Source organism: Paramormyrops kingsleyae, chromosome 11, assembly GCF_048594095.1.
Source record: "Paramormyrops kingsleyae isolate MSU_618 chromosome 11, PKINGS_0.4, whole genome shotgun sequence".
In the NCBI taxonomy this organism is placed as follows: Eukaryota; Metazoa; Chordata; class Actinopteri; order Osteoglossiformes; family Mormyridae; genus Paramormyrops; species Paramormyrops kingsleyae.
Window position 1 is genome coordinate 29,065,902 of NC_132807.1, and position 26,280 is coordinate 29,092,181.

Sequence of the window (26,280 nt, forward strand, 5' to 3'; positions counted from 1 at the left end):
GGTGGGGGCCCATCTTAAACTAAGATCTGTACACCTCCCCCCCCCCCCTCTCCCAGTCAGAGCTTTACACCTCACGGTAGATTTCCCAGCATGCTCTGTGACCGGGCATGCTCGAAACAGGGTTGGTGATCCTGAGAGGGCCTGGATCCTTGAACTTTTATTAACCTGATTTCCGAATGTAAATAAAACGTGCAACGTGTCAGGAGGGGTGCGTGTGTGGGCGTGTCTCGCTCGCGTGGCTGCGGGGGCATAGCTTCCAAAACCAGTTCATGTAGCACCATTTGGTCTCGGGTGGGAGTGCTGTTCCTGGCCGCCTGCGAAGGGGGGGGCGCTATTTTGGGCGCTCCATCTTCAGGAAGGGGTCCGTGTTTTCGGAGTCACTGTGGTGCTTCCTGTCTCGGGGCTGCTCCCCTCGGCTGCAGCGGGTCCAGGATGGAGATCGCGTGTATCCCCCCCGGGTCAGCGGGGGCAGCGGGGGCAGCGGGGGCTGCTGGTGATGGTGGTGATGGTGGTGGTGCTGACCTGGGGGCAGCATGAGAAACACCATGATTGACGGTCTAAAGAACAGAAACTTTAGCCTTTATTAAATGCACTATATGGCCAAAAGCATGTGGACACCAGCTTCCCAACATCTCATTACAAATCCAACAGTATTAACATGAAGTTGGTCAGTTCATTGTTGCTGTCATTTCCACTGCTCTTCTGGGATCGCGTCCCTTTCAGGTTGGGTATTGATGCTGGGTGGTCGCGTCCCTTTCAGGTTGGGTATTGATACCGGGTGATCGCGTCCCTTTCAGGTTGGGTATTGATGCTGGGGTCGCGTCCCTTTCAGGTTGGGTATTGATGCTGGGGTCGCGTCCCTTTCAGGTTGGGTATTGATGCTGGGATCGCGTCCCTTTCAGGTTGGGTATTGATGCTGGGATCGCGTCCCTTTCAGGTTGGGTATTGATGCTGGGATCGCGTCCCTTTCAGGTTGGGTATTGATGCTGGGATCGCGTCCCTTTCAGGTTGGGTATTGATGCTGGGATCGCGTCCCTTTCAGGTTGGGTATTGATGCTGGGTGATCGCGTCCCTTTCAGGTTGGGTATTGATGCTGGGATCGCGTCCCTTTCAGGTTGGGTATTGACACCAGGTGATCGCGTCCCTTTCAGGTTGGGTATTGATACCGGGTGATCGCGTCCCTTTCAGGTTGGGTATTGATGCTGGGATCGCGTCCCTTTCAGGTTGGGTATTGATGCTGGGATCGCGTCCCTTTCAGGTTGGGTATTGACACCAGGTGATCGCGTCCCTTTCAGGTTGGGTATTGATACCGGGTGATCACGTCCCTTTCAGGTTGGGTATTGATGCTGGGATCGCGTCTCTTTCAGGTTGGGTATTGATGCTGGGTGATCGCGTCCCTTTCAGGTTGGGTATTGATACCGGGTGATCGCGTCCCTGTTTGAGCAGGACAGCTCTAGCAGGGCAGAAATGCGGTGGCCTGACATGTTGGGAAGACGGCATCCTATGATGGTGCCAAGTGGAAAGTCACTAATCTCTCCTGTACGACCAGCCATTCTGCCGATTATGTTTGTTACAGGAGACTGACTGGCTGTGTGCTTAATTATACATGTGTGTCTGCAGTGGGTGTGGATGAAACAGGAAATTCCTCTGATTAATTGGGGTGTCCGCATACTTTTGGCCATGGAGTGCAAGTCAAGATCATTTTTATTCACTTAGTGCTGAAGCGTAGCTGTGCTGAGCCGACTGCCGGCAGCCCTGTCTGTGTCATTCTCTTTCAGCTTGTGCAAGTAATAAAAAAAAAAAAAACACTCATTGGTTACATTACTTTACCCAAAATAGCTTGTGCACATGCAGTTATGCACAGCAGGGCCACTGTTAAAGTGATTCCCATTAAATACGTCTCCTGATTTAGCAGAACATGCTGGGATTTGAAAGCACAGCCTATTGGATGAAGGTATTCTTCAGCTGCCACTCATCACATGTTAAATCCTCCATTGAGGGATTCATTCAATGAAGCACATGCTTCAAATCGCATAAAACGAAATAAGCTTGTATTTCTCTGGAAATGAGGTGTTTCTTAATGTTTGTCCATTAGGTTGGATGGTACAGTTTCTACATAGTCATTCAACACTTAAAGGAAATAAAAGCAGATTCGTTGTAGTGATTTTAACATTTTCCAAATTATCAAATAAAATGATCTCAGTGGAAATGAAAGCACTTTTCTAATTGTTTCCTCATGTTCCTTATCATATCTAAAAATACATGCATCCATGTTCCTTGAATGTCTATCCTGTAGTTGAGGTCAGGGTCCGGATACCTGACGAACATACACACACGTACAGCGATCTGGTATGTAACGTTATGATTGGTGTTCATACTTGCACACACAGCTGGTCATTTTGAGACAGCAATTCACCCAGCTACATGTTTTTGGGATGCAGTAGAAAGCCTATAGAAACTCCATACACACAGAGACAGGGTCAGATTTAAACACAGTCCAATGGAGGCATGAGATCATCGTGCCGAACACTGAGCTTCTGTGCCGCCTACAGTCAAAATCCACTTTAAGTTATTGGACTGAGTTCTGCTTTAACCCGATTTGAGTTCTAGAATTCATTCACAACAATACGTGCTGTTAGGGCTGTGGTTTACAGCAATATTAGAAGGAAACATCCTGTAAACAAAATCAAATGTCAGAGGACGGGGTGACTGAATATTACGTAATCATTTCAATAATTCAGGGAATTGCTGACCCAGGAGAACTGACCTCATTTATGAGACAGTTCTCCTGCAGGCTTGGTGCTTTGTGTCCCTCTGATGCTGTGACTTTCCTGTGCGCATGTGCAGTTTCCAGTTACTATACAACGGGGCTGCGCAGCCGAGACAGACAGAGCTTTGTGGTCAGCGCCTTCGGGAACCCAATATACCAGACTTGTTTTCTTGGTATCTGATTGCCTGCTGTCATTACATGGAATATATCTTCCTCTTGTCTTTCAGACTGCTTCTTCAGAAATACTATAATTCCTAGTTTAACGAATGGAAACATTAGTCTTTTTATATTAAGTCTTGTTCATTTTTATTTACTTAGTGCCAAAGCATAGCTGTGCTGACCAGTTCACAGGAACACTGTAAATATGTATTATAATGTAACAAAACTAGCCATGAAACCTTTTTAAGGTCCTTTTTTAAAAATCATACTGGTTGTAGAACGGAAAATGAGAGGATGTCTTCTTCTTCTAACGTGATGAAGAAAACATCTTTGTAAAACGCCTTTCCCTTAAGTGGTTTTTCATTAATAATGCTCCGTAGAATAGTGCAGATTTGGCTATTACAGCTTCAGGGTGATGTGGGGAGATCAGGGAGGAGGCGAAGGAGAAAGGGGATGAAAAGCTTGAGAACTGACATACACTGAGGCATGAGAATGATAAGAATCAATGCAGAGTGATGGATGTGGAGGATGAGAGAGAGGACCTGGGGGAGAGCATGGAGAGGTGTGAGCTGTTGTGCCGGCGTCACAATGACTTGTTTCCCTAAGCAACGGAAGGGTGGTATTAAGGGTGGGGGGTGTGGGGGGGTGAGGGGCAGCCAGCTGTGCTGACCAGGAATCAGGCTGCTTGAGAAGGTCCATATCAAACCATAAGCTCCACCTCTGACATTAGTCCCTTTGATAGAAACATCCGACTTCTGGGCGACTCCTGCTTGCAAACAGGCTGTCATAAAACCTACTATATTAAAAATTCAGGTTAAATACTATGGTTGGTAATAACCAACCACAACCACCTTCTGAGGTTCAGTGGTCCGTGGGCTTGAAGTACAGTACAATAAATATATGCTTTATACTAAAACAAACATTTGACTAACTGACATTAAATAAGAACCTTTTGTACCTGTTCCGACTTATCTACATATTTGAGTAAAAGAGCGGCTTCACGTCTGTGTCCTGGGGACGGCCTGTACTGTATGAAAGCCTAGGATCTGCAACATGTCCTCACTCTACCATGTTCTTCCATAAATTAATTACAAACCCTCTAGATGTATAGACGTTTTTCTGTCTCCTTAAGCTTGAGGTTACAGCAGTATAATGACAGAATCCACATCTGACCCATTTGACAGCCGTCTGGGTACAAAGTAAAAGCTAGTTTTTTGTTTAGTAGGCTTTTCCTTCTTTTTGGTTTGATTTGTGCTCATATAGGTTTTATCTGTCATTCCATGCCATGTACAATATCAGCTTATCAGTTGATTGGTGGTGATCAGCCTCTGTAAGGTGGTGTTTCATTGCTGTTCCCTTTCCACACCAGGTGGTGGCAGTGTTCAGTTAGATCAGATTCCTGAGTTTTCATGATACATTAACAGCATAGTTTAACAAGGGAGAAAAAACATTTTAAGAAATTCATAAGGCACTCATACTATGTTAATGTACCAGTCTGGCCTTAACCTCACCCACCCCACAAATGTGGAACAGCAAATTTGGCTTTAATATTGTAATACTGCTGGTTACAGAAGATCAGTCTGTGAATATATACAGCAAGTCAGTGATGTAATCTCCTAGGCATCGATCGTGTCAATTTTCTGAGGGAACTCAAAACGGGCCAAACTCCTTATTGAGCATGGGTCAGCACTTTTGTCGTACCCCCATGATGCACAACTAAAGGTGCATTAAACGTGCATGAGTAAAGAATTCACATCAGCGCGTGGGAGTCGCTGACACTGATGGTTACACCCCTCACCCAGTGTAAAATGTCATATATCTACTGTACCTCTACCTCGATTTTATGTCGCTTTGGAAAATGCTAAAATAAATTAATGTAACTGTAAAATATAAAACAAAGGGTGTGACTGTTGCTGTCCACACCCTGTGTCATTGTCCTGGAGTTCCCACTGCATTGTGGGTAGGCAGAGCAGCCGGGGACTCCGCACTGCGTATGCAGGACAGCGGCTTTGCCTTCGCCTGCCCAGCCTCTCTGATGTTTCACGCGAACTGAGTGGCAGGTGTGATGCCGTCTTTGTCCTCAGGGATCTGAAGGGCAAGAGAGAAGGCTGGCACACCAGACCCCCCCCAGAAGGCCAATTCTTCTCACAGCTTGCATGAAATTTATTCCATTACAGGCTTCACTCTTCTGTCCTAGACGTTACTATGCTTTTTTACACAGTGATTAGATAAATATAGAATACACCTCACCCCTATCCTTGTGCCCTGTGCTGGCTCCAGCTCCCCCCGCTTTCCTGTGACCTGATGGATGGATGGATGGATGGATGGATGGATGGATGAAAAGCATACCCTCTTTGCTCGGTTCAAGATATTTTCAGGACAGAGTAAAAAGCTGGATTGAGTTACAGGTGTCAGAATTTTTTAGTAGTACATAAATGCATTATTATTATAGACTGTAACAGATCGGTGCATTTAACTAAAGATATTGCATTTATTTAATCATTTGTATTTTATAAAGAAGAATTATGATAATTTCAGCCTCATTTCACATGCCTTTGACCCGTGTGACACTGTGTCCCAGACACTGTTCCCAGAATCCCGTGCACTATGCCAAAGGTCTCATGGGTAACTGTCGGCGTGACAGATGGTGTGCAGACCGACAGACAAACACCCCACCCGACGCGTCAATCCCGCCAATGTGTCACTTCCTACTTGGCTGCTTCTGCATCAGCACTAAACAGACAAACCCGCAAAGCCGGCGTGTTCCGCTAGCGTCCTGCTGAGCTATCCCTGGCTGCTTCCAGATCCCCGCCTCCAGCGGCACCATGGACGCGTTCCACTTTCCGCGGCCCTCTGAAGTGACGTCTGAGAGTGTCTGTGAGCGTGCTCGCCGTCTGCAGTGGTAACTGTACTCCGTTTTGCACTGTCATTGTGAAGCGTCCCTACCTGTTCCTTAGTGTCCTACCTATTCCCTGACCATTTTTGTTCAGTGATCCCATGCAGAGGAGATAATACAAGGGCTCTTTCTGGTTGTTAACCTTTCAAATCACCGAGAAGATGAGGTCATATATCTTCTTCTCCCAAATATATCTTTGGTGTGCTGTGCCTTTGACAGTCACACTGCGTGCGGGCTGCCCTGAATTATTCAGCGTGCCATTAAGACCGACGGAATTTCTGCATCTTTCCTTGGCGATCGTGTCAAGTTCAAACCCTGCTCGCCTGACCCTGTGACTGTCCCTCATTCCCGATCAACACAGCACTGTGAAAAATGCCAGAGAATTTGAAAGAGTAAAATGTCGCTGTCCTTTGAGCTGGAAGAGCTGCTCCGTCAGCAGTTACTTACAGAGAGTGGGCAGCAGCATAAGGAGTTTAGCTTTTGTAGATGCATAATAAGTGTTGTGTCATGCGAGACAAAGACGCGCACGAGCACATGGTCGCCAGGAACCAGTGCCAGCTTCCCAGAAGAGCCCCGCTAACAATGTGGCCGACCAAGGACAGAGCTCTGTGCGGCCAGTCCCACCAGGACCCACCCGGGCTCAGAGAAGTGATGTTGCCCGGATCCTCCGTGCAAGGCACCGTATCGGAAATGCCGATGTGCCACTGAGCGCAGGACGTGCGCCCAGGCAGCTCCAGCAACAGAGACTCTTTCACGAGAGTTAATGGACTCAATAGGGCCTCTGCCTAGCAACCGGAGGGATTTTTGGCTGAATCGCTTGCAGCTGCGGCCGGGATGGGATGACATCCTTGATCAATGATTAGCTGCCGCAGAGAGAGCCGGTGTCCCTTGTGACGATTTTGTTTCCTCTGCACGGAATCTCACCCGGGCCTGTGTGATGGTGGGCGGTGGCTTGTCTCCAAGAATGCTATTGGCTGTTCACTTCCCTCTAACAGGTGGGCATTCACAAGGTGCATGACCCCCAGGAATGGGTGCAGCGGCTGGTCTGCGGACTCCTAACCATGCCAGTATTGCTGGGAGAGTAACATTCACAGGTTTAATCTGCACTCTCCACTGAGGCTGAAAATGGTCCAACAGCTTCTGTCACAAGTCCGAAAAACAACTAGGAGCCAAAAACATTTCATGACGACAGAGGGTGAATGTACGGCACGCGAGTATCGGACCTGTGGTGTGCCCTGCTTCTGCCCCCCCCCCCCCCCATCTGTACGGCGCCCTTCCATTTATCCAATTTTGTCACCTCTTAAGGGAGGTTTTTGCCCATCGTGATGTACGGCATTTTTCAAAAGCCTCTCCCATTCCCTGCCAGGTTAAACCATGACTTTGTCAAGCGGATTGTGCAGTTTGTCCATTTTAACTGTGTCTGCCGTCTGGTTTTATATGAGCTAGGGCACGTTGTTATTTGTGCCTGCCGGCTAACATGCCATAAGCGGGGGGTGTGTGTGTGGGGGGGGGGGGGGGGGGGTCACAGTGCCACTAAGACTCATCCATCTTAGCTTTAGCAGCAGTGCAGCAGAACCGTAATCACTCAGAGAAAAGGCTCAGAACACAAAGCTTACTAAGCAGGGCGGGATGGGGGCGGCGTGAGGGAGTGCCAGAGACGGGAGGAGCCGGAAGCAGATGCCCGTGACCTGCAGGGTCCAGCCAGCCCAGAGGGCCACACCTCCTCTATCAGTATTTGCCCCCACAGTCAAATTGCACTCCAGCTCTTATTAATGCAAGTACTGGAAGCTGTGAGAAATCTCTCTAAATTTATGGGACAGCAGAATTGTTTAGCCTGTTGCGCTGTCGGCCTGAGTGGGGCGGGGAGCAGGTGTTTGGGTTTCAGCTCCATCTGACTGTGGATGTTCTCTCATGTTTTATTCATCTGGGTCAGACGTAGCTCTTTCTGTCTCTGTTTATAGGTGATGGCGACTGGAGAGACCCTGGCAGTCTGACTTCTGACCTTTAACTAACACAAAAGGAAATGTCTTTGGGGATCGCCCACAGGGGACGGGGCTGGGTTTGGATGATATTTCACTGACCAATCAGGGCCCGACTGGATCTGTGGGCAGGGCCTTGATTGGTCAGTCAAATATCATACTGACATTGGGGTTTTAAAAAGGTCACTGGCTTGATGGAGGAGGAGTGTTGAAGGAGAAATGGAAACCTGAAGATCAGAAAACTGCAGGAAGGTGGCTGTGGGTGAAACATTCTTGGCTTTTTTAAGGGTCCAAAGCACGTACTGCTATGGAACCTTATTGTTTTTTTGTTTGTTATTCTTAGGTTCTAGGGTTCTGTTTCAGTTAATTTTACAGCGTTCTGTGGCCTTGGGCACATTTTTCTGTGATAAACTAATTCATTTGGTTCAGCTTGAATGTCTGGAGTCTCTGTCCCACCTAAACCTCAGACTTCCACCCCAAACCTGGTGTGTCTCTATACAAACCCTAACAGGAAGGCTTTCTGTCCCTCAGGTCTGTAGTGTGTAACTAAGCAACAAATACACAGAAAGACCACAAAAAAGACTCATGTTTGTTTGATGTTCAAGGAGCAAATGGGTACTCCGGTGGCAGATGACAGCATTTCCAGCTGTCCATGGTCACAGCCTCTTCAGTGCCATGACATCGAACATGTTACTCAAATATTACAGATAACAGACTCTGCACTCAGTGGTCATTAGGTACATGGGGGAGCTGGTTAGTTCTGGGTAAGACCCACTTTAAAGGTAGACAGACTGTGCACGCAGAGAAGCCGTTCTATATACCACTGTTATATACCAGGTGTTATTGTTGAGCATGTGGTGTTAGCTGTCAGTATTATCCTCTGACCTCTCTCATTAACCAGGTGTTTTCACACTCAGAAATGCTATTGACTGGATGTTTTTGGTTCATTGCAACATTCTCTGTGAACTTTAGACTGTAGACACTGTACTGCGTGAAAATTCCAGAAGTTGCTGGAATCACAAAGCAGTCACGCCATGTTCTAATCCGTCCCGTATGTATCCAGTTGCAGCTAAATGATTCTCTCTTTTGAGGAGCGGGCAGTTTGCATTAGAGAGCAGTCGTACCTCATAAACTAGTCATTGAGTGCAGGTATTAAAGGATATGGATCTATTTCCCATTTAATAAGACCTGGTTATTCTTGGATCATAAGTTGCTATGTAATTTGGTTGGCCCCAGGTGAACTGTGACTGTACTGACAGTTTTATTAAGATTCCTGTCGACTCACCTTCCTGTTTCCACATTCCACAGGTCCTGCCTGTTTCTGTCATCGTTGCTGCTTCATTTCAGAAAGACCACATTTCATTGGCTCTCACTTTTAGGGTACACATGCGCACGCACATTAATGAAAAATAATACCCTTAACCCTTAATATCACAGGATAGATTATGAGAGATAAAATCCTCTGTTCATCTGCTCAGGACGTCTGGGGGATCTAGATTTACTATGCTGTATTATGGAAACAGTGTTTACATATTTGAATATAAGCTTGGGCATATTTCTTACATCTGTAAGGGATGGGATGGCATTCCTGCAGATTTTAAGCACCAGTCTGTCTGCATCAGACCGTCACTGAGTGAAGACCACGCTCATTTCCACTGCTTGAGAAGCTGTTTTTCATAGGCTGGTTTGCAGGCCGGACTCACGGCGGACAGCGACAAACTTACCAGCCAGAGAATCATTGTGGTTCTCTTCATCTGAGTCGGCAAAGACTTCAGCCAGCTCCTGGTCGGACATGTCCGTCAACTCGGTCAGGTCCAGGAGGTCAAAGTGCACCTCTAAGGAAGACACGCTACTCAACGGCTCTAAAAGGGGAAGGAAGAGGGAGAGTAGCAATGGGCCATTAGCTCACGGGGAGAACTGATGCTGCTCTCTGATCGACTGACGTACTAATCCTAATCCAACGAGTCTCCTGGTACAGCAGGATTATTTTAACAGCAGATACAGGTAGCAATGGCAGGATTTTAGTTTTATCTATGGTTTTTATTTTATCCTGGATCTATTTTAGGTAGTCTGTTTGGGTTTATCAAATCCTAGCTGCAGGATTTTTTTTCCTTAAGCACACATTAGATCTGCTTTATGCAGGATAGTGAACACAACCATGTAAAATAGGGATGGAGGAGAGAACAGAGACTTTATTTGGGTACTGGAGTGGTGACTGAATCAAGAAAATGGTGGAATGAGAACAGGCATTGGGTCTTGGTTCTGCAGGGCTATGGAGGCACTTTTTGTTGGGACCAAAGAGGATGGAGCTTAGGCTGGAGAAGGAGGAGTCAACTGGTTTGCTTTTCCACCCCATTGGTCATCTGAAATTCCATGGTCAGGGCCCAGAATGCATGTCAGCGAGCCCACATAAGTGGCAAAAGTTGTCACCGTTAATGTAAGCTATAAGTCAAATGAACTCATTGGCAACAAAATTAACAGTAGAAAAGCTAACACACTGTCTTTAAAGAAGAACACTGAAGACTTTGCCTTTATTTTCCACTTATTGGGGTTGCAGTTTTTAGGAGCATTAAAAGCAGACAATGAGTGAAGCCCGCAGTATGTAAGGCTGAAAGGAAGGAAGCCCAGCAATGTGAAGCTGCTGGGTTCGAAAGGAGCTGCTTTCAAAAACGAAGCCAGAGACGAAGCCCCAAGAACGCTGGCTGTCTGCTTTACAGGAAATACCCAGAATGCCGTGCTTAAGATGCGTGAGCTGCAATGGCCCTGCTATTTATTATTTCAAAAAGTGCAGAGTCATTGTGGCACCAGTAACCTCAGGCTGGTTCCCCCTGCAAAATTTCCAGTGGCTGGGTAGAAAATGCAATGCTGCTCTCCGGCCCCTTGGGGAGGTCACCCATCCTGGGCGTTAGGCCAGGGTGTGGCCAGCGTCCATCTGTACCTCTGCGGTGCCCCCTGATCAGCCTTCCTGGCTTCAAACTGGCCCGTCAGCCCATTGTGATTATGAGGGCGGGGCGGAGCATGCAAACTCACTGAGGAATTAACAGCCATGAGTTCCTGCAGCTAACAGCATAAGCTAATCACCCCCCCTCCACTATCGGATCTGCCGAGAAAGTCACGCGGTGCATCTGCCCCCCACGCACCCCTCGTCCATCCCCCACCGTCGCAGGGGCTTTGTTCTCTGGATCGCTTCGTCATTGACAGGCCCGGTATGCGCTGCGGCTGCCGCTGGCTCCGGGATGCCTTTCAGAAGGCAGCACCTTCATTCTCCATGTGCGGATGAGTAGGTGTGGGATTTCCATCCCTTTAATGAGACCAGCTCCCCATCGGCAGCCATCCTGCTCCTCCGAAGACGGGCCTCTTTTTTTAGGAGCAATCAGTCAGGGGGGCTGCAGGTGCCCGGCGCTGTCTGACGCTCGGCCGCTGCCTCTTTGTTAGCAGACAAAGGCGAATCGCGGCAGCTCAGTATCTGCAAGCTGCCTGACACACGCTATGTCAACAACACGTATGCCGCCTGACAGGGTGTCAGCCAAAGATCATCAGTATGGGGGGGGGGCGGGGGGGGCATCTGAATTCAGGTGGCATAATGGAGCCTAATGGCCGCCCCTCCCCCCAAATGCTGTACACTATTAATTTTGAAAATTCTGTAAAGAGCGCTACCCTATAAGGGGTACTGGGGGTATAAAAGCCTAAGTGTCAGCCCACCTTTAATGATGGGGGGGGAGAGTTGGGAATCCCACATAACCTGCAATCCCCCCCCCCCCCCGCTGCTATACATTTGGCCCAGTCCGGTTCTTAAGGCTGAAGTGTGATTAATTGCCGTCCTCGATGACATGAAACTCCAGCTGTCGAAGAGCCCAAGCAGCCGTTAGCCCCCGGGGGCCTCCATCCTCCCACCAGCTCCCCCATCATCCCACCAGCTCCCCCATCATCCCACCAGCTCCCCCATCCTCCCACCAGCTCCCCCATCATCCCACCTGCTCCCCCATCATCCCACCAGCTCCCCCATCCTCCCACCAGCTCCCCCATCATCCCACCAGCTCCCCCATCCTCCCACCAGCTCCCCCATCCTCCCACCAGCTCCCCCATCATCCCACCAGCTCCCCCATCATCCCACCAGCTCCCCCATCATCCCACCAGCTCCCCCATCCTCCCACCAGCTCCCCCATCATCCCACCAGCTCCCCCATCATCCCACCAGCTCCCCCATCCTCCCACCAGCTCCCCCATCATCCCACCTGCTCCCCCATCATCCCACCAGCTCCCCCATCCTCCCACCAGCTCCCCCATCATCCCACCAGCTCCCCCATCCTCCCACCAGCTCCCCCATCATCCCACCAGCTCCCCCATCCTCCCACCAGCTCCCCCATCATCCCACCAGCTCCCCCATCCTCCCACCAGCTCCCCCATCATCCCACCTGCTCCCCCATCATCCCACCAGCTCCCCCATCCTCCCACCAGCTCCCCCATCATCCCACCAGCTCCCCCATCCTCCCACCAGCTCCCCAATCATCCCACCAGCTCCCCCATCCTCCCACCAGCTCCCCCATCATCTCACCAGCTCCCCCATCATCCCACCAGCTCCCCCATCCTCCCACCAGCTCCCCCATCATCCCACCAGCTCCCCCATCCTGCTGGCCTGTTTTTGTTCACATTAGTCTGCTGCTTGATCCTAAAGCTCCCACGCAGATCACACAAGCCGATCTGATGGATTTTCAGTTGTTATTTTCAGATTTCTTAAGCCAGGGAAACGGAGGCTGTACTGTGAGACTGAGCTGCGTGGTAATCCATCGCCATGTATAACACATAAAGCTGATTGCAGTCTGGGAGGGGCTCTGGCAGCATATCTACCCTGCAGGAATCTAATTCCCACCCCTCCACAGAACAGCCACATTAAGCAGTAATGGGGGGCAAAATGGGGCCCAGAGCTCCAAACTGTCTCACTGTCCCAGTGACTTTCATAGCATTTTTGCCACTTTCACTACATAAAAAAATCTCACATGCAATATGTCTGTGGGTGTGTGTGTGGATTAGGTTTATATTACATTGTGGGGACCAAATGCCCCCCATAATGTAATAAAAACCTGTTATTTTGACATTGTGGGGACCATTTTTCAGGTCCGGACAAAGATCTGTGATTGCAATTAAAAACCTAAAAATGCCCCGTATTTTGTTGGGTTACTTATGGTTAAGGTTAGGGCTGGGTAGGGGTTAGGGTTAGGGCTGGGTAGGGTTAGGGTTAGGGCTGGGTGGGGGTTAAGGTTGTCATGTTAGGATTAGAGTTTTCCCCATAGAAATTAATGGACAGTTCCCACAAAGATATAATTACAAACGTGTGTGTGTGTGTGTGTGTGTGTATATATATATATATATATATATATATATATGCACTGCTCTTCTTACAGCCGGAGTGCTTGTTCCTTTATTTCCCCCTACTGTTTTTCAAATTCATAGTGTGGGTTAGGAGAAGGGGGATGGGGGGGGTTTAGAGGGGGAGGGGGGTGGGGGGGCTCATCTCCCTGAGAGAGCACAGTAACACTAGCCTATCTGCCAGCCTTCTGGCGAGGGGGGAACACAGGGCACACAATGCCACCCCCACAGTAGGCATTCTATTAAAATACTTTTTTCCTCTTCTTTTCTGTGCTTTTTGCTTTGAAGCCCCTCTCCCCTCCCGAAATAATAAATAGTTAATGAAGAATAAACGGCAGTAGGAGGCAGTGTAGGATTCAGCAACTTACTCGGAATGGGACTAAACAAGTCTGGCTAAACATTTATAGTCTGAATGAAAGGAGGTCATTGCATTTTGGCTTTTATACAAAACGACATGCGACTGAGAAAGCAAAACCCTGCAGCAACTTGGGCCCTATTGTAAACAAAAAAGCCTGACCAGCTTAAACTGGGTATGCTGGCTGACCAACTTCTCATAGATGAACAGTTTAAGGTATGTTTTCACCTGATGGTTTGATGGTGTAGCCAGCCACACCAGCATGACCAGTTTGATAGACTTGACCACACCAGCATAACCAGTTTGATAGACTGGCCACACCAGCATGACCAGCTGGTGACCCTGCCAGTTAAACTACCAAAGAGCAACGAGAACTGGGACGTGACCAGCTAAAACCAGCTACCAGCATAAGCTGTTTTTAGCTGGGGTTTTTTCAGCCCGGGGGGCGGGGGGGGGGGGGGGGGTTAGGAGCTCTGTTCAGTGGTGCCCAATGGTGGCATCACTCAGCCGACTTTTTGGATGTGAGCTGGGAACCTTCTGACCACAAACACGGCTTTGTATCTCAGTAAAACCACGAACCTCCCTCAGTCAGCTATATGCCACCATTTCGCACCCATTGTAGTCCCAAAAAGATGAACAGTCATGTGTTTTAAAGCTCAATTTTGATACAAAATGTTCTGTGTCTGATAACCATGGTGCAATAGGCTTAGGGCCAGTGGACTGAAATGTCCCCTCTGGCCAACTGAGACCATCTCCGTTCACCCTCTGGCACTCTGGAGATCCTTTGACAGGCACATCAAACTGCAAGCCAGGCTTCAGCCACAAGATGAAGTGAGAAGGGGACTTTGTGGACCCCACCCACATCGAAATGCTGAGTCTGACTCCGACTTTGTGGACCCCACCCACATCGAAATGCTGAGTCTGACTCCGATTTTGTGGACCCCACCCACATCGAAATGCTGAGTCTGACTCCGACTTTGTGGACCCCACCCACATCGAAATGCTGAGTCTGACTCCGACTTTGTGGACCCCACCCACATCGAAATGCTGAGTCTGACTCCGACTTTGTGGACCCCACCCACATCGAAATGCTGAGTCTGACTCCGACTGCTGGTACCATTTGCTGACACAGACGAACAACTCATGGCTTCAGGACGATTTGGTATATTTTGCATTATGATGAAGCACCAGCTTTTTTCGCATCACATTTGCATCTTCATTAGAGCTTGTCACTGAGCGGCCGGGAAATGCAGCACAGGGACACCGTCGGAAATGTGTCCAGCGAGCGCTTGAGGGCAATTGCTGAATGAGAAAAGCGGCAGCAAAGATATTCGGGACCTCCTTCAGGCAGCATAAATATTAGGGAACTCCTTCAGGCAGCATAAATATTAGGGACCTCCTTCAGGCAGCATAAATATTAGGGACCTCCTTCAGGCAGCATAAATATTAGGGACCTCCTTCAGGCAGCACCAGGAGTCCAATCTGAACAAAGGAGGGGATATTGTTGGAGGTGTGGCACTGAACTTGGAACAGAGGGGCGTTTACAAACGACCCCCCACAGTAACAAAAACTCCCACCATTCAGCACTAACTGTCAGGTTTATTAGGACATTTGGAACTATACAAATCAATAAAATTTAGAGCTATACAAAATAAGATTCATAAATATCCAAAAGAACTAACAAATAGAAACAAATTGTAGTATATAAATACAAAAACACAATATAAGTGTTACAGTATTACCCTATTGGCTGACAAACATTTCAGTGTTACACTAGCCGCCTATCTCCTTACACGTATTATTTTGTACAATGGCTTCCTGCATTCCTTTATCTTTTGCATGTTTCTCCTCTTCTTTCTCCTTTCCTTTTTTCCTAAACTGGGCCCCTGATGGCTCAGACCTTATCTTATCCATTTGTGTTAATTTGGCACTCCCGTTAATACATCACCCCCCCCAACACTGTCAACCAAGAGTCAAGACTAAACCAATTCACCTAGTGGGTGTGCGGACTGACTTTATATTATTCTTAATGATTTTGCACAAACCAAAAAAAATAATAATAATAATGCAACAAAATATCTGTGAAACTGTATGTTTACTGTATTATAAATCAATCGTCATGTATTTGGTAACATTTCGTAGTGTGACTGATTTTACTAATTGCGTAGGTATTGTACCAAGTCAAAGGTTGCGCTATTTCATAGATTCCCCCACTCCCTCTTCCTCGGGCTTCCAGTGGGGCGACCTGAGGTTAACCCACCCCCGCCCCCCTCCCCATCTCCTACTTCTGAGTGGTAGCCTGCCTAGCTCACTAACTACAATCAAGGCCACCACTCCGACGAGGCTCACTGACTCACACGGTGATATGATATCATTGACCCGCAAATGAAAAAAAAGAAAAAAAAACTCCCAACCTACAAAATCTCACTGGAAATATTTACTTTAACTTTTTTTATTATAACAAAGTGTCAAGGTGTGATGTGGGAATATGTGTCAAAGAGTTGCTCTATAATATACAGTATAATGCATTACAAAATCCTCCAGCTACATCATATGTTAGCAATATATCTTCGTATATTATACCATAATATAACATATGTGTATTGGAATTATGTGTGCCATTATTTTTCATTGGACAATGACAAGGTTGATGAAGGAGAGAAAATCCAGATGAGACTAAAGAGGATCCAACAAAGGAAAAAGAGAGAGAAAAGGAAGAGAAGAAAAGCAAAGACGGCATTATAGAGTGTTAAAGAGTCATTAAAAGGGCCATTAATAAAGAGTCATTGACAAGGTTTGTTCTGGAGGGCAGGAATGAAGATGGCAACTGTGATCTCCTGGTGACCTTGATGCGGCAAAACTGAGCAGAGCACCTGCTGAGGCAGCCTGCAGGATTTCCTGGCCCCCGCTGTCAGACGGACGGTGTGATGCTCGACCTTTGATCGAAAACATTTTACAACTGGAGCTGCTTTTTCCACCAGGACATTGAACAAACGCATTTCTATGATTCTGCACGCCATGCTTTCCTCACAAACCGGGAAGACTGAAGACAGGCAATGGTTAATCTTCTCGCAGAAATCTGATGCAGACTTTCATTTCTGCTGTGGAGTCCTCAGCCGAAGCATAACTAGCCAGCTGGCAAATCAAAGCGACAGAGAGTGGAAACATTTAGCTGAGAAGATGCTGTTCGCACCAGTCACCCCAGTAACACATGTTAAATTCAAAAGATGATGCACCACAAGAGGCCATGACAATGACCCTGTCCACTGAGAAGGACGTTTCCTGCAAAACACACTATTAACTTTTAATGTTGGCTTCAGGCTGGGAGATGGTCAGGTTCTGTTTACTTCACAAGGCAGGCATGGGTGCAGGGGGACAGTGTTCATGTGCAGGCTGAGGGCTTGCAGGCCGCTTCCTGTTTTTAGGCCTGCATTTCTGGTTGGTTATTGGGCTGCATGTGTAATGGTGGTTGACCTACATGCTTGGTTGGCTGATGGTACAGAGCACAGTAGGCATTTGTCCTGCTTATTCACCCTATGAAAGTGCACCCGAACATAACCTCTTACACTGGGTCGGGCTGCCCCCTCGATTTGGCATTTGTTGGACTGCAAGGTAACCCTATTGACCTTTCAGCTCAAAAGACCTCCTTATCTGCTGCTGAAAGACAGCACACAACACTGACCTCGAAGGCGCTGCTTTTCCGAGACCTCTGGCCTGGCCTTGGCCTGCATTTAATGGGACCCGCGAAACGACGTGTTCTGATACGCAGACGGGCCAGTATGCTGCTTCTCACGAAAAGTGGCTTTACATATCGTCAACAAAATTCTCCCTTGAAAAAAGGTTCTGTTGTGGAACTTTATGGGCGAAGTACTTGTTCCATTTGGTGGGTTAACCACACTTTAAAAATTCACAACCTACAAAATCTCACCTGTAGGTAAAATGAAACATGTGGACCCAAAGTAGAAGAAGCGTGAAAAAAAAAACTAAATGCAAATCAAAATTTGTTACTTAGCTGAACAGCACCTACAGAATGTTGTCCTAGATCAAGTAAGAGTGACAGTGTCCCTTAAGACTCAATACCAGATACTCACATACCAAGCAGTGATACACTGTGAACACACAATATTCGGCCATTTTCATGTTCCAGGCAACATTAATCAACAGAAATAATGGCTGATGTTAAACTGGTGTGAGGTAAGGTAGTAACATTGCACCTGTAATAGACTGACTAAGGCATTCACCACATGAGTAAAGAGCCTGGTGCTGCAAACCTAATAAGCCCATATCCATGCTGTATGTTCTGTCCATATTCAACGCTCTTGCCCACTGTCATTTGTCGTTCCAGAGCATTGCTTCCCAATCCAGTCCTCGGGTACCTACAGTCGGCCCATGTTTTTGCATCCTCTGAGCTCCCTGTCAGACAGTCCACACTTTTGCTCCCTCCCAGCTCCTGGTAAAAAACATGCACTGTCTTTGGGTCCCCAAGGACTGGACTGGGAAGCACTGTTCCAGAGGGTCACTGGTACATCAGCACTTACGTCTCCTCTCAGTGACCTGCAGCAGTCCGGAGTTAGTCACAGGGACCTCCTCCTCTTCTACTGGATTGTGGGAAGGCTCTGGGGCCAGGTCTCCTGAACTGGATGGCTTCAGAAGAAGATTCAGGATGTCTTTGTTTGGCTCTGCAAGGGAAGGCAGATGAACAGTGAGGCATTCTTTTCCAGCCTGGGAGGTTAGCAGCAGTGATTAGTTTGCATGCGTCACATTCTACTCATGACTCTGTCAGTCACATGCTATTCTGAGTGGTCGTAGCTTTCCAGCGTCTCTAGAGGAGGTCCGGCATGGCAGTATTTTGGGCCGTCTTACAACTTACAATGGTGTTTATACTAACAGCTCAGAAAACAATGAAAGAAAAATCACAAAGAAAACAACAGCAAACACCCCACTGGGTACACCCAGCCTTTCACCCACTCCCAGACTGCCAAAGAAAGAAAATAACAGTTAATGCAATTAATCCAGTATTTGTGTGCCTGTGTTTCAGCTCCTCTGTTTCTGTCTATTCACAGTATCAGCATGAATTAAAATTTCATGAACTTTGAGTTGAGCTCCAAAGACTCGATGATTCCTCAGTAAGATGATTTGTTACTGAACTGAAAAAAACAATGTTACTCTTTTAGTGTATTATTTAATATCACTGCTAATAATCACATCTGTCTTTTAACCACTTATTCAGTACAGGGTTGTGAACTCATAAATATCATAACAATTAAAATATTACTACACAGTGATACATCATAAAAATGTTAAAGAAAATGTTTATTTAGAGTAAATATTCATAAGATCACAAATTTCACTACAGGAAACCTGAGGAACAGTTGTTTCTGAACATGAGATGGACTGATACACAGTTTAGCAGCATGAATGAGCACTTACTAGACTGTAATCCATATTTTCATATTCATATCCTTATTTTCCAAAATGGCCTGCTGTGCAATTAAGATATAGTCCTACGGCATAGTGATTTACATTTCCTAGATTTTCAAGTGCTGTGTGAGCTGCCCGGCCCCCTCTTCTAGGTGCTCTGTGAGCTGCCCGGCCCTCTCTTCTAGGTGCTCTGTGAGCTGCCCGGCCCCCTTTTCTAGGTGCTCTGCGAGCTGCCCGGCCCCCTCTTCTAGGTGCTCTGTGAGCTGCCCGGCCCCCTCTTCTAGGTGTTCTGTGAGCTGCCCGGCCCTCTCTTCTAGGTCACTCTTTTCGCCGTCTTTGTCCCTTAAAGCAGCTTAATATTCATACTGTGTTCTTGATGCGGTTGTGGAATTGTTTGCCCTGCATTTTAATTAAATAAGTGTCAACATCACCTGCCACAGAAATGCCTTTCTTGGCTTTTCTGTGAGATTCGGGGCTGACTGCCAGCACCACCCAAGTGCCCCCCCCCCACCCCCAAACATTGCCGTCTTCTTAGGCTTTAATCTGGACCGAAAATGTCCAGAATCTGTGCATCGTGTCACATGCCATAGACCTAAATTGGCTTCAAGCTGTAATATGCCAAGCCCTCTGTGACAGGGACCCAGACCGAGGTCAGGGGACCCAGACTGAGGATGTGGCTCAGCCTTGCAAGAGACTCCTAATTAGATTAAGCCAGCAGGGAGTTCAGTCTCCTCAGGTAAAGAAATGACTGGTATTAAATATAGAAACACACACTGTCTGCTTCTCTGTGAAGATCAGTGGCACTGGACAAAAATTCATCTTTGTGATGCTACCAAACCATATTAAATTAAACCTTGTACATAAGACCTTAAAGGCAGTGTGGCTAACACAAATTCTTAATTTATTCATACTCCATGCATAGTGTATATTCATATTATTGACTCATAGATTTAATATCTCAACAGGCTGTATTACAAGGTTTTTACCACGAAACAGTGATAAGTCAACTGTAGTTTCAATTAACGATGTGTAGGGTCTAATTAACAGTGTCTATGACAGGACTCTAAATCCTGCTCCAGGGGACCCACTTTGTATGCTGATTTTCTTCAGTCTCAGTCCCTAATTAATTGGTCTTTGAGGTGTTAATTAAATTCTTTATCTGTCATTAGGCATGCCTCAACATTTCTATCAAAATTTCATTGTACTGCAGTTCTTTTAGTTTGTATATTAATACCATGTTTCATACTTCCAACAGCCTGTTCTGTTACCCTAAATCCCCAAATTAGGGTTGCCCAACTGATGCTAGGGTTAGAGGTAAGACGGTTCTGGCATTTTCACGCATCAGTACCTGTTTTATGATAGCTCAGGGGCCCTTGTAACGGGAAACCACAGTTTAGCTCAGTTTAATAGCATATTACTTTCCAACAGAATGTTGTGTCACCCTAAGTCCCAAATTTAGGTTTAGCCGACTTCGGGTTAGAAAGGTTCTGGCTTTTTCAGACATCAAGCCCTGTTTTTATGATGGTTCATGCGCCCGTATGATGGGAAACCACAGCTGAGCTTGATTTAATTGCATAGTTGTATCTCAATACACACAACTGCTCTATGGTCCTCAGGTTTTGCTTTAGTGATGACACATATTTTTACGTATACTAATTTGTTGTGATTTAATGTACATCAAATTAAAGGATATTTTACATTTTCAAATAGCTGTAATTTTATACAGCTTTAAATTATTTAACGGTAGCTCAGGGGGAAGTTTGTAATATTATGTATGTGTCCTGTAATGGACTGACGTCCCTGAGGTGTATCACAGCCTTGTGCCGTATACTGAATGCGATCGAGTCCAGCTTTAAGTGGTTAGAGGATAGATAAATGGATGGATGGATGGATGGTCCGTTACTTTTACTATTTATTGTATGCGACGTATTGATCGATATATTTTTCAACAGCTCAATTAAATGGAGCAGTTGTTTGGAACAAGTACCAGCAAATGTTATGAGTGCCAAGTGTTAATATATATATATAGATCTCACTGAGGTACTCCATCAGGGCTGTATAATAGTTGTTGTTATTATTATTCTTATTATTGTTATTATTATTATTATTATTATTATTATTATTATTATTATGTTTTATTATTATTATGCCATGTGCGTTTGCTATAGTTTAACTTTTTGGAATGTGCTGCCTTCAATACAATTGTTAAAATCCATTAGACACGAGCCGAGAGATTTCACAGTGGATTCCGCGGTAATTAATCATAGCAGTAATTTAGTTTACGGAAATGCAGCCTCGCATTCATGGGATGGTGATTAAAGACAGCTGCCCATTTCCGCGCCGTCTTTAACTCTGAGGCTGGAATGGTAATGCAGTCATGCACCGCATATGCTTCATGCTACGGGATACGCCTGTGCGACAGTGAAAGTCAACTATACGAAACGCATTTAACAATGGTGCATGCTCGCCAACAATGCATTATCAAGGAAAGCGATCATTTCTGAGTAAGCCTATGTCCTGCTGTTAATCTATCTTCGGGTGTTTATAAGAAACATTCTTGGACTAATTTTATTATGTCACCTTTGAATATATACATCAAGAGTGCCATGTTATGAAATACAGGTGGTAGAGATCGGATTTCTGTAATCTTGTAGCGTTCACATATATGCAAGGGATACATATAGGCTACTATAGATAGGGGAGGGGAGGGTGTGGTGGATGTTTTTGTTAAATGTACGGTTGAGTCATGCAGCGGCTGTGAAACAATAGGCATCAGAGCAAAGGTACAGAGAAGCGAAGATTATCGATCATCTACATAAAGCAGGGAGCAGCGCCCGCGTAGGTGCCTCTGCTTGCGGACAGTGTTACTTGCGGTGGGAAGAGCCGGGAGGAGATACTTTGAAGCTGTACGCCAGATGTCTGGTGGCGAAGCGGCGCAATCTGAAGCCGGTAGGCTTTTGTTTCGCGCAGGTCCTGCCCTGCAGTTGACAACTAACCTTCCTGCTCCACGAACCCCAGCATTAGCGAGGGGACGATCTCGTTAAGAGATCTATTTTGGTTTATGATATGCAATTAAAAAAAACATTTAAAATAATCGAAATGTTAACGTATATAAGGCAGCACTGACATAGACAAACCAGGCGGGGATCGCGAACGCTGTACAATACCGACAGCTGAAATTCATAAAAGTGAGATAGGAGCCGCATTTCCACCGACCCAGGGTACACTGACAAGCCACTTCTACTACAGTATTGTGATAATCAGTTGCACAGGAAATACACGTAGCCTATCTTAATGAGCAAAGATAACAAATATAACGCAGCAGATTAAGAGCATTACATTATTATAAACTGTTACAGCAAGTGGCGTCTGAAGAGCTTGTTGTCGAATCAAACTAGAAACAACAGTTTTTTTTACTATAACTCAAAATTTTAACAAAGGCACAGAAAACGGTTTTAAACAGTGAATCTCAAAGAACAGTCCCACTTCGGCATTAACCGTGACAAGTTTGTCTTTTTGTTACATGAGGAACAACTTGTTATAAATACACATATTTTCAATTTGTCATTTTCAGAGCGTTTGCTGCCCCTAATTCACATTTACAGTGAGTTTCATTCCTGCGTGTCTTTCCCCATATACGCCCCCCCCCCTATACATCTGTACGTTATATTAGTCAGGATCCATAGCTTGCACCTACCTGGGGTACTTGCCCCTCCTTGTGCCTCCATCCAGTCAGGGGGAGTGTGCAAGGCTGTCTAAGGCAGCATGCATAAAGAGAGAGGGAGCGAGATATACAGCGGGGGAGAGAGAGACGCGCCGGCTCCACTCTCCACGGCATAAGACAGCAACGACACCCCTTTTTGCCCCCCACCAGCGATTCTCACCGGCGACGCATCCCTACACGAGCACGGCAGTTCCGGGGACGCTGCCACCGCCAGCCGCAAGACAGGGAGAGAGGGGGGGCGATCGCTCTGCTGATCACGGAGCCTTTGCTCACAGTGAGCGCAGCATTGTAAATGAGCCGGCACGGGGGAAACTGCGGAGGAAAGAGACGGAGAGATCTGGAGAGTGGGGAAAGGCGGTGTGTGTGTGTGTGTGTGTGTGTGTGTGTGTGTGTGTGTGTGTGTGTGCGTGCGTGTGCGTGTGTGTGTGTGCGTGCGTGTGCGTGTGTGTGTGTGTGTGGCATCCTGGCAGACTGCCCGCACTAAATGGATGAACTGTCATGGGAGGGGTGTTGGTTTGGAACTGGGCGCAGACTATGAAGAGTCGGAGATGCGGGGGGGGGGGGTGCTACATGTTGTTAAATCATTAGTGCAAGAATAAGAATTTCTCTTAGCCACTGCCTTTAAGCTCTTACGTACACGGCTTAATGAATTATGAGTGACACTGACAGAAAACAAAAGGCTTCCCCAGTTTGCATTCTATGTGTAAAGGTGCTACTGGGTACAAATGATGTTTTCTCGTGTTTATTTTGTATTGTATTTCAGTCCCACTGCCATTGCCGCACCCTTCATGCGCGGGACCTGCACCTGTATGAAATATGCAGCGTCATTCTTGGCATCAGCGCTTCTTCGGGATGAAAACATGCCTTTTTGTTTTGTTGGTTCTAAAAAACTAAACCACATGACTAGTTAAAGTTTAATGTAATCCCAAATGTTTAATTAATAACAGAGATTATAGGCCTAACCGAAAGACTTCTTCTAATAAATAGATTTCTATTTCATATGAGGAACACCGCCGGATGAATTATACATATATTATATAATAGAAATTATATATCACTCGTGAACGACATATCTAATATTAATATGACTAGTACAATTGATGCGCTTTTATTAGTTTATAAAGAAGATGTAATGAGTGACGTTACATTTTTATCTTGATGATACTTTATTTACCTTTAAACAAAATCAATGTCAAATGTAAGTGTTTTATAAATAATACTGAAATATAATTTCACTGACAAATAAATTAGAAAATAATTTTTGGCCGCACGAGTGTTGCCAGGCAGATTCTGCCCTCTAGTGGATAAAGGTATTAATTAAAAATTAATGGTTTGTGAATGTCTTGAAGGAAGAAAAACCCTTCGTCACACCAGTTTTACTGTATTTTCATCTTGAATATTTTGTATTGACATTTAACCAAACACATAGATATATTTAGCTATTAGGCCTATCCATTGCCATAGCCCACATATGCTGGCATTCACTGAAACACTGTGCCATCCGCCTTATGATCTCACCATTATACTACTGACTATTAAAAATGACACACACTTCCAGTTTACCGGGGCGCAGTATTATTCAACTTTTCCAGCCCATGGCTGCCATGTGGAAAATGTGCAGATGATTTAATCGACTTGTACGGCATTGTGACCGCCCTCCGAGACGGCTGGCCCCGCCCCTAATCCTTCCGGCGAATCCCGTTTATCGCGAGAAAACCGCCACGTTGCTAAGAAACGGCTTCGTTTGCTGTCTGCTACAGGGATCGCAGCTTAAAATACTCCCCTTCCTCTACCACTTATTACCATCGTCTTGCACTGGTTGTATCAACATGGTAAGCCATTACCAACGATTATACTTGCTTGCCCATTATCACGTTTGTTATTATTTCCTGTCCTTCGTGTGACGCCGAATCATAAACTACATGAACGTAGCTTTCAAGAAAAGTTGCCGCAGATGTGAAACTTGTTAACGCACTAGCTAGTTGGCTTGTGCAACCTTAAAGCAGCGTTTTAGCAAAATGTCCATCAAATGGTCTGACAACAGCAGGCGAGGCTGCGTCCATCTAGAGAGATAGCTAGTCTAGCTAAAATGCTGTATATGTGCACAAAATCCATTACCAGACTTTGACATGGAATGGTATAGTAGCTAATACTCTATATTTCAGCCTCCGAAAAAGAAAACTGCAAAGTCTGCAAAGGGAAAGCCCCCCCCTGTGGTAGATGGTATTTCCACTGAAGAGATGTCGAAGGAGCAGGTAGGGCCTTTGACTGGGTCTGCGTGCGATGCTCTGTTTAGTGTTTATATTAAGTCATAAAAAGATCCGTATGCTGTTCAGTTAATTATGGATCGTGTAGAGCCTGTAACTGCTGTAGATCATATTAAGGACAAATTAACTTTTAACTCTGGGGATGTTGAAGCTGGAGGAGCACATTGTGCGGCTCCGGGAAGAGCTGGATAGAGAAAGGGAGGAGCGCAACTACTTCCAGCTGGAGAGGGACAAGATCCATACCTTCTGGGAGATCACCAGGAGGCAGCTGGAGGAGAAGAAGGCGGAGCTCAGGAACCGGGACAGGGAGATAGAGGAGTCTGAAGAACGACACCAAGTGGAAATTAAGGTAAGTTCGCTTTTGGGAATTTAGTTTTTTAGGACCATTGGTGGAATAAGGCATCAGTTAGTTCTGTTGTCTCACACCTCTGGGACCAGGGTTCAAATCTCTGCCACGGTGCCGTGTGTGGAGTTTGCATCTTCACCCCATATCGTCATGCAGTTTCCTCTCAGTACTCCAGTTTCCCCCCACAATCCAAAAACATGCTGAGGTTAATTGAAGTTACCAAATTGTCCATAGGTGTGCATGTGTGAGGGACTGGTGTGTGAATGTGCCCTGTGATGGGTTGGCGCCCCATCCTGGGTTATTCCCTACCTTGTGCGCGTAACCTTCGGGATAGACTCTGGACTCCCCAATGGGTGAATAGTGGGTGAAACCAGTCGGTGACTAATGGTGCAGGGCAAAGGCACCTACCTGTGGAGGATCAGGAACGCACTGCATAGACAGCGATATGGGCTGAGTTGACTTTAGTTGTCTTGGAATGTAAGAAGTAGAATTTTGATTGCTTAGCTGTAAAAATGAGCTCCAGTCTTTGCTGTGGCTGAGATGTGGGATCTACACACTTCGCTTCATTAATTTATCCCATTTGTCTCTTTACAGGTTTATAAGCAGAAGGTGAAGCACCTGCTGTATGAACATCAGAACAACATCGCCGAGCTGAAGACTGAAGGGGTGCTGACCAGCAAGGTGATGCAGAAGGAGCACGGAAACCAGGAGAACGAGCTGCGGAGGGCCATGCGGGCTCTCAAGGTGGATTACAAGGAGCAGGAGCTAGGGCATGAGAACCTAGTGAAGAGCCTCAAACTGGTATGTGGACACTGGCCTACGCTTCTGAGTGTAATACGCTTCCGAGTGTAATACGCTTCCGAGTGTAATACGCTTCCGAGTGTAATACGCTTCTGAGTGTTCCTTTGAAGGTTTTGTGGTAGATTGTGGTCATTAGAAATGGGTTATTACATTTGTACGATGCCATAGATCTCACCAGCTGTCCTTTACTAACTGA

At 46.3% G+C, this 26,280-nt stretch overlaps 2 protein-coding genes across 3 annotated transcripts in view; one reads left to right on the top strand and one right to left on the bottom strand.

Moving 5' to 3' along the window:
• On the bottom strand, positions 1-23,058 carry LOC111832711 (dysbindin domain-containing protein 1). The gene is made up of 4 exons (XM_023790370.2): positions 22,644-23,058; positions 18,064-18,204; positions 9,529-9,666; positions 1-522 (listed from the first exon to the last, which is right to left on the bottom strand). The coding sequence occupies exons 1-4, from the start codon at positions 22,672-22,674 to the stop codon at positions 332-334; spliced, it is 501 nt and encodes a 166-aa protein (XP_023646138.1). The 5' UTR covers positions 22,675-23,058; the 3' UTR covers positions 1-331.
• The window catches only part of gas8 (growth arrest-specific 8), an 8,422-nt gene continuing 3,454 nt past the window's right edge, over positions 21,313-26,280 (top strand). The window contains exons 1-4 of one of the 2 annotated variants that reach the window (XM_072718372.1): positions 21,313-21,450; positions 24,836-24,925; positions 25,089-25,286; positions 25,878-26,084. In XM_072718372.1, coding sequence (XP_072574473.1) covers positions 24,911-24,925; positions 25,089-25,286; positions 25,878-26,084 — 420 coding nt within the window. In that variant the 5' untranslated portion in view covers positions 21,313-21,450; positions 24,836-24,910. Of the gene's footprint in view, positions 21,451-24,361; positions 24,503-24,835; positions 24,926-25,088; positions 25,287-25,877; positions 26,085-26,280 lie in introns of those variants that run through there. The other variant, XM_023790317.2, reaches the window with a different exon arrangement.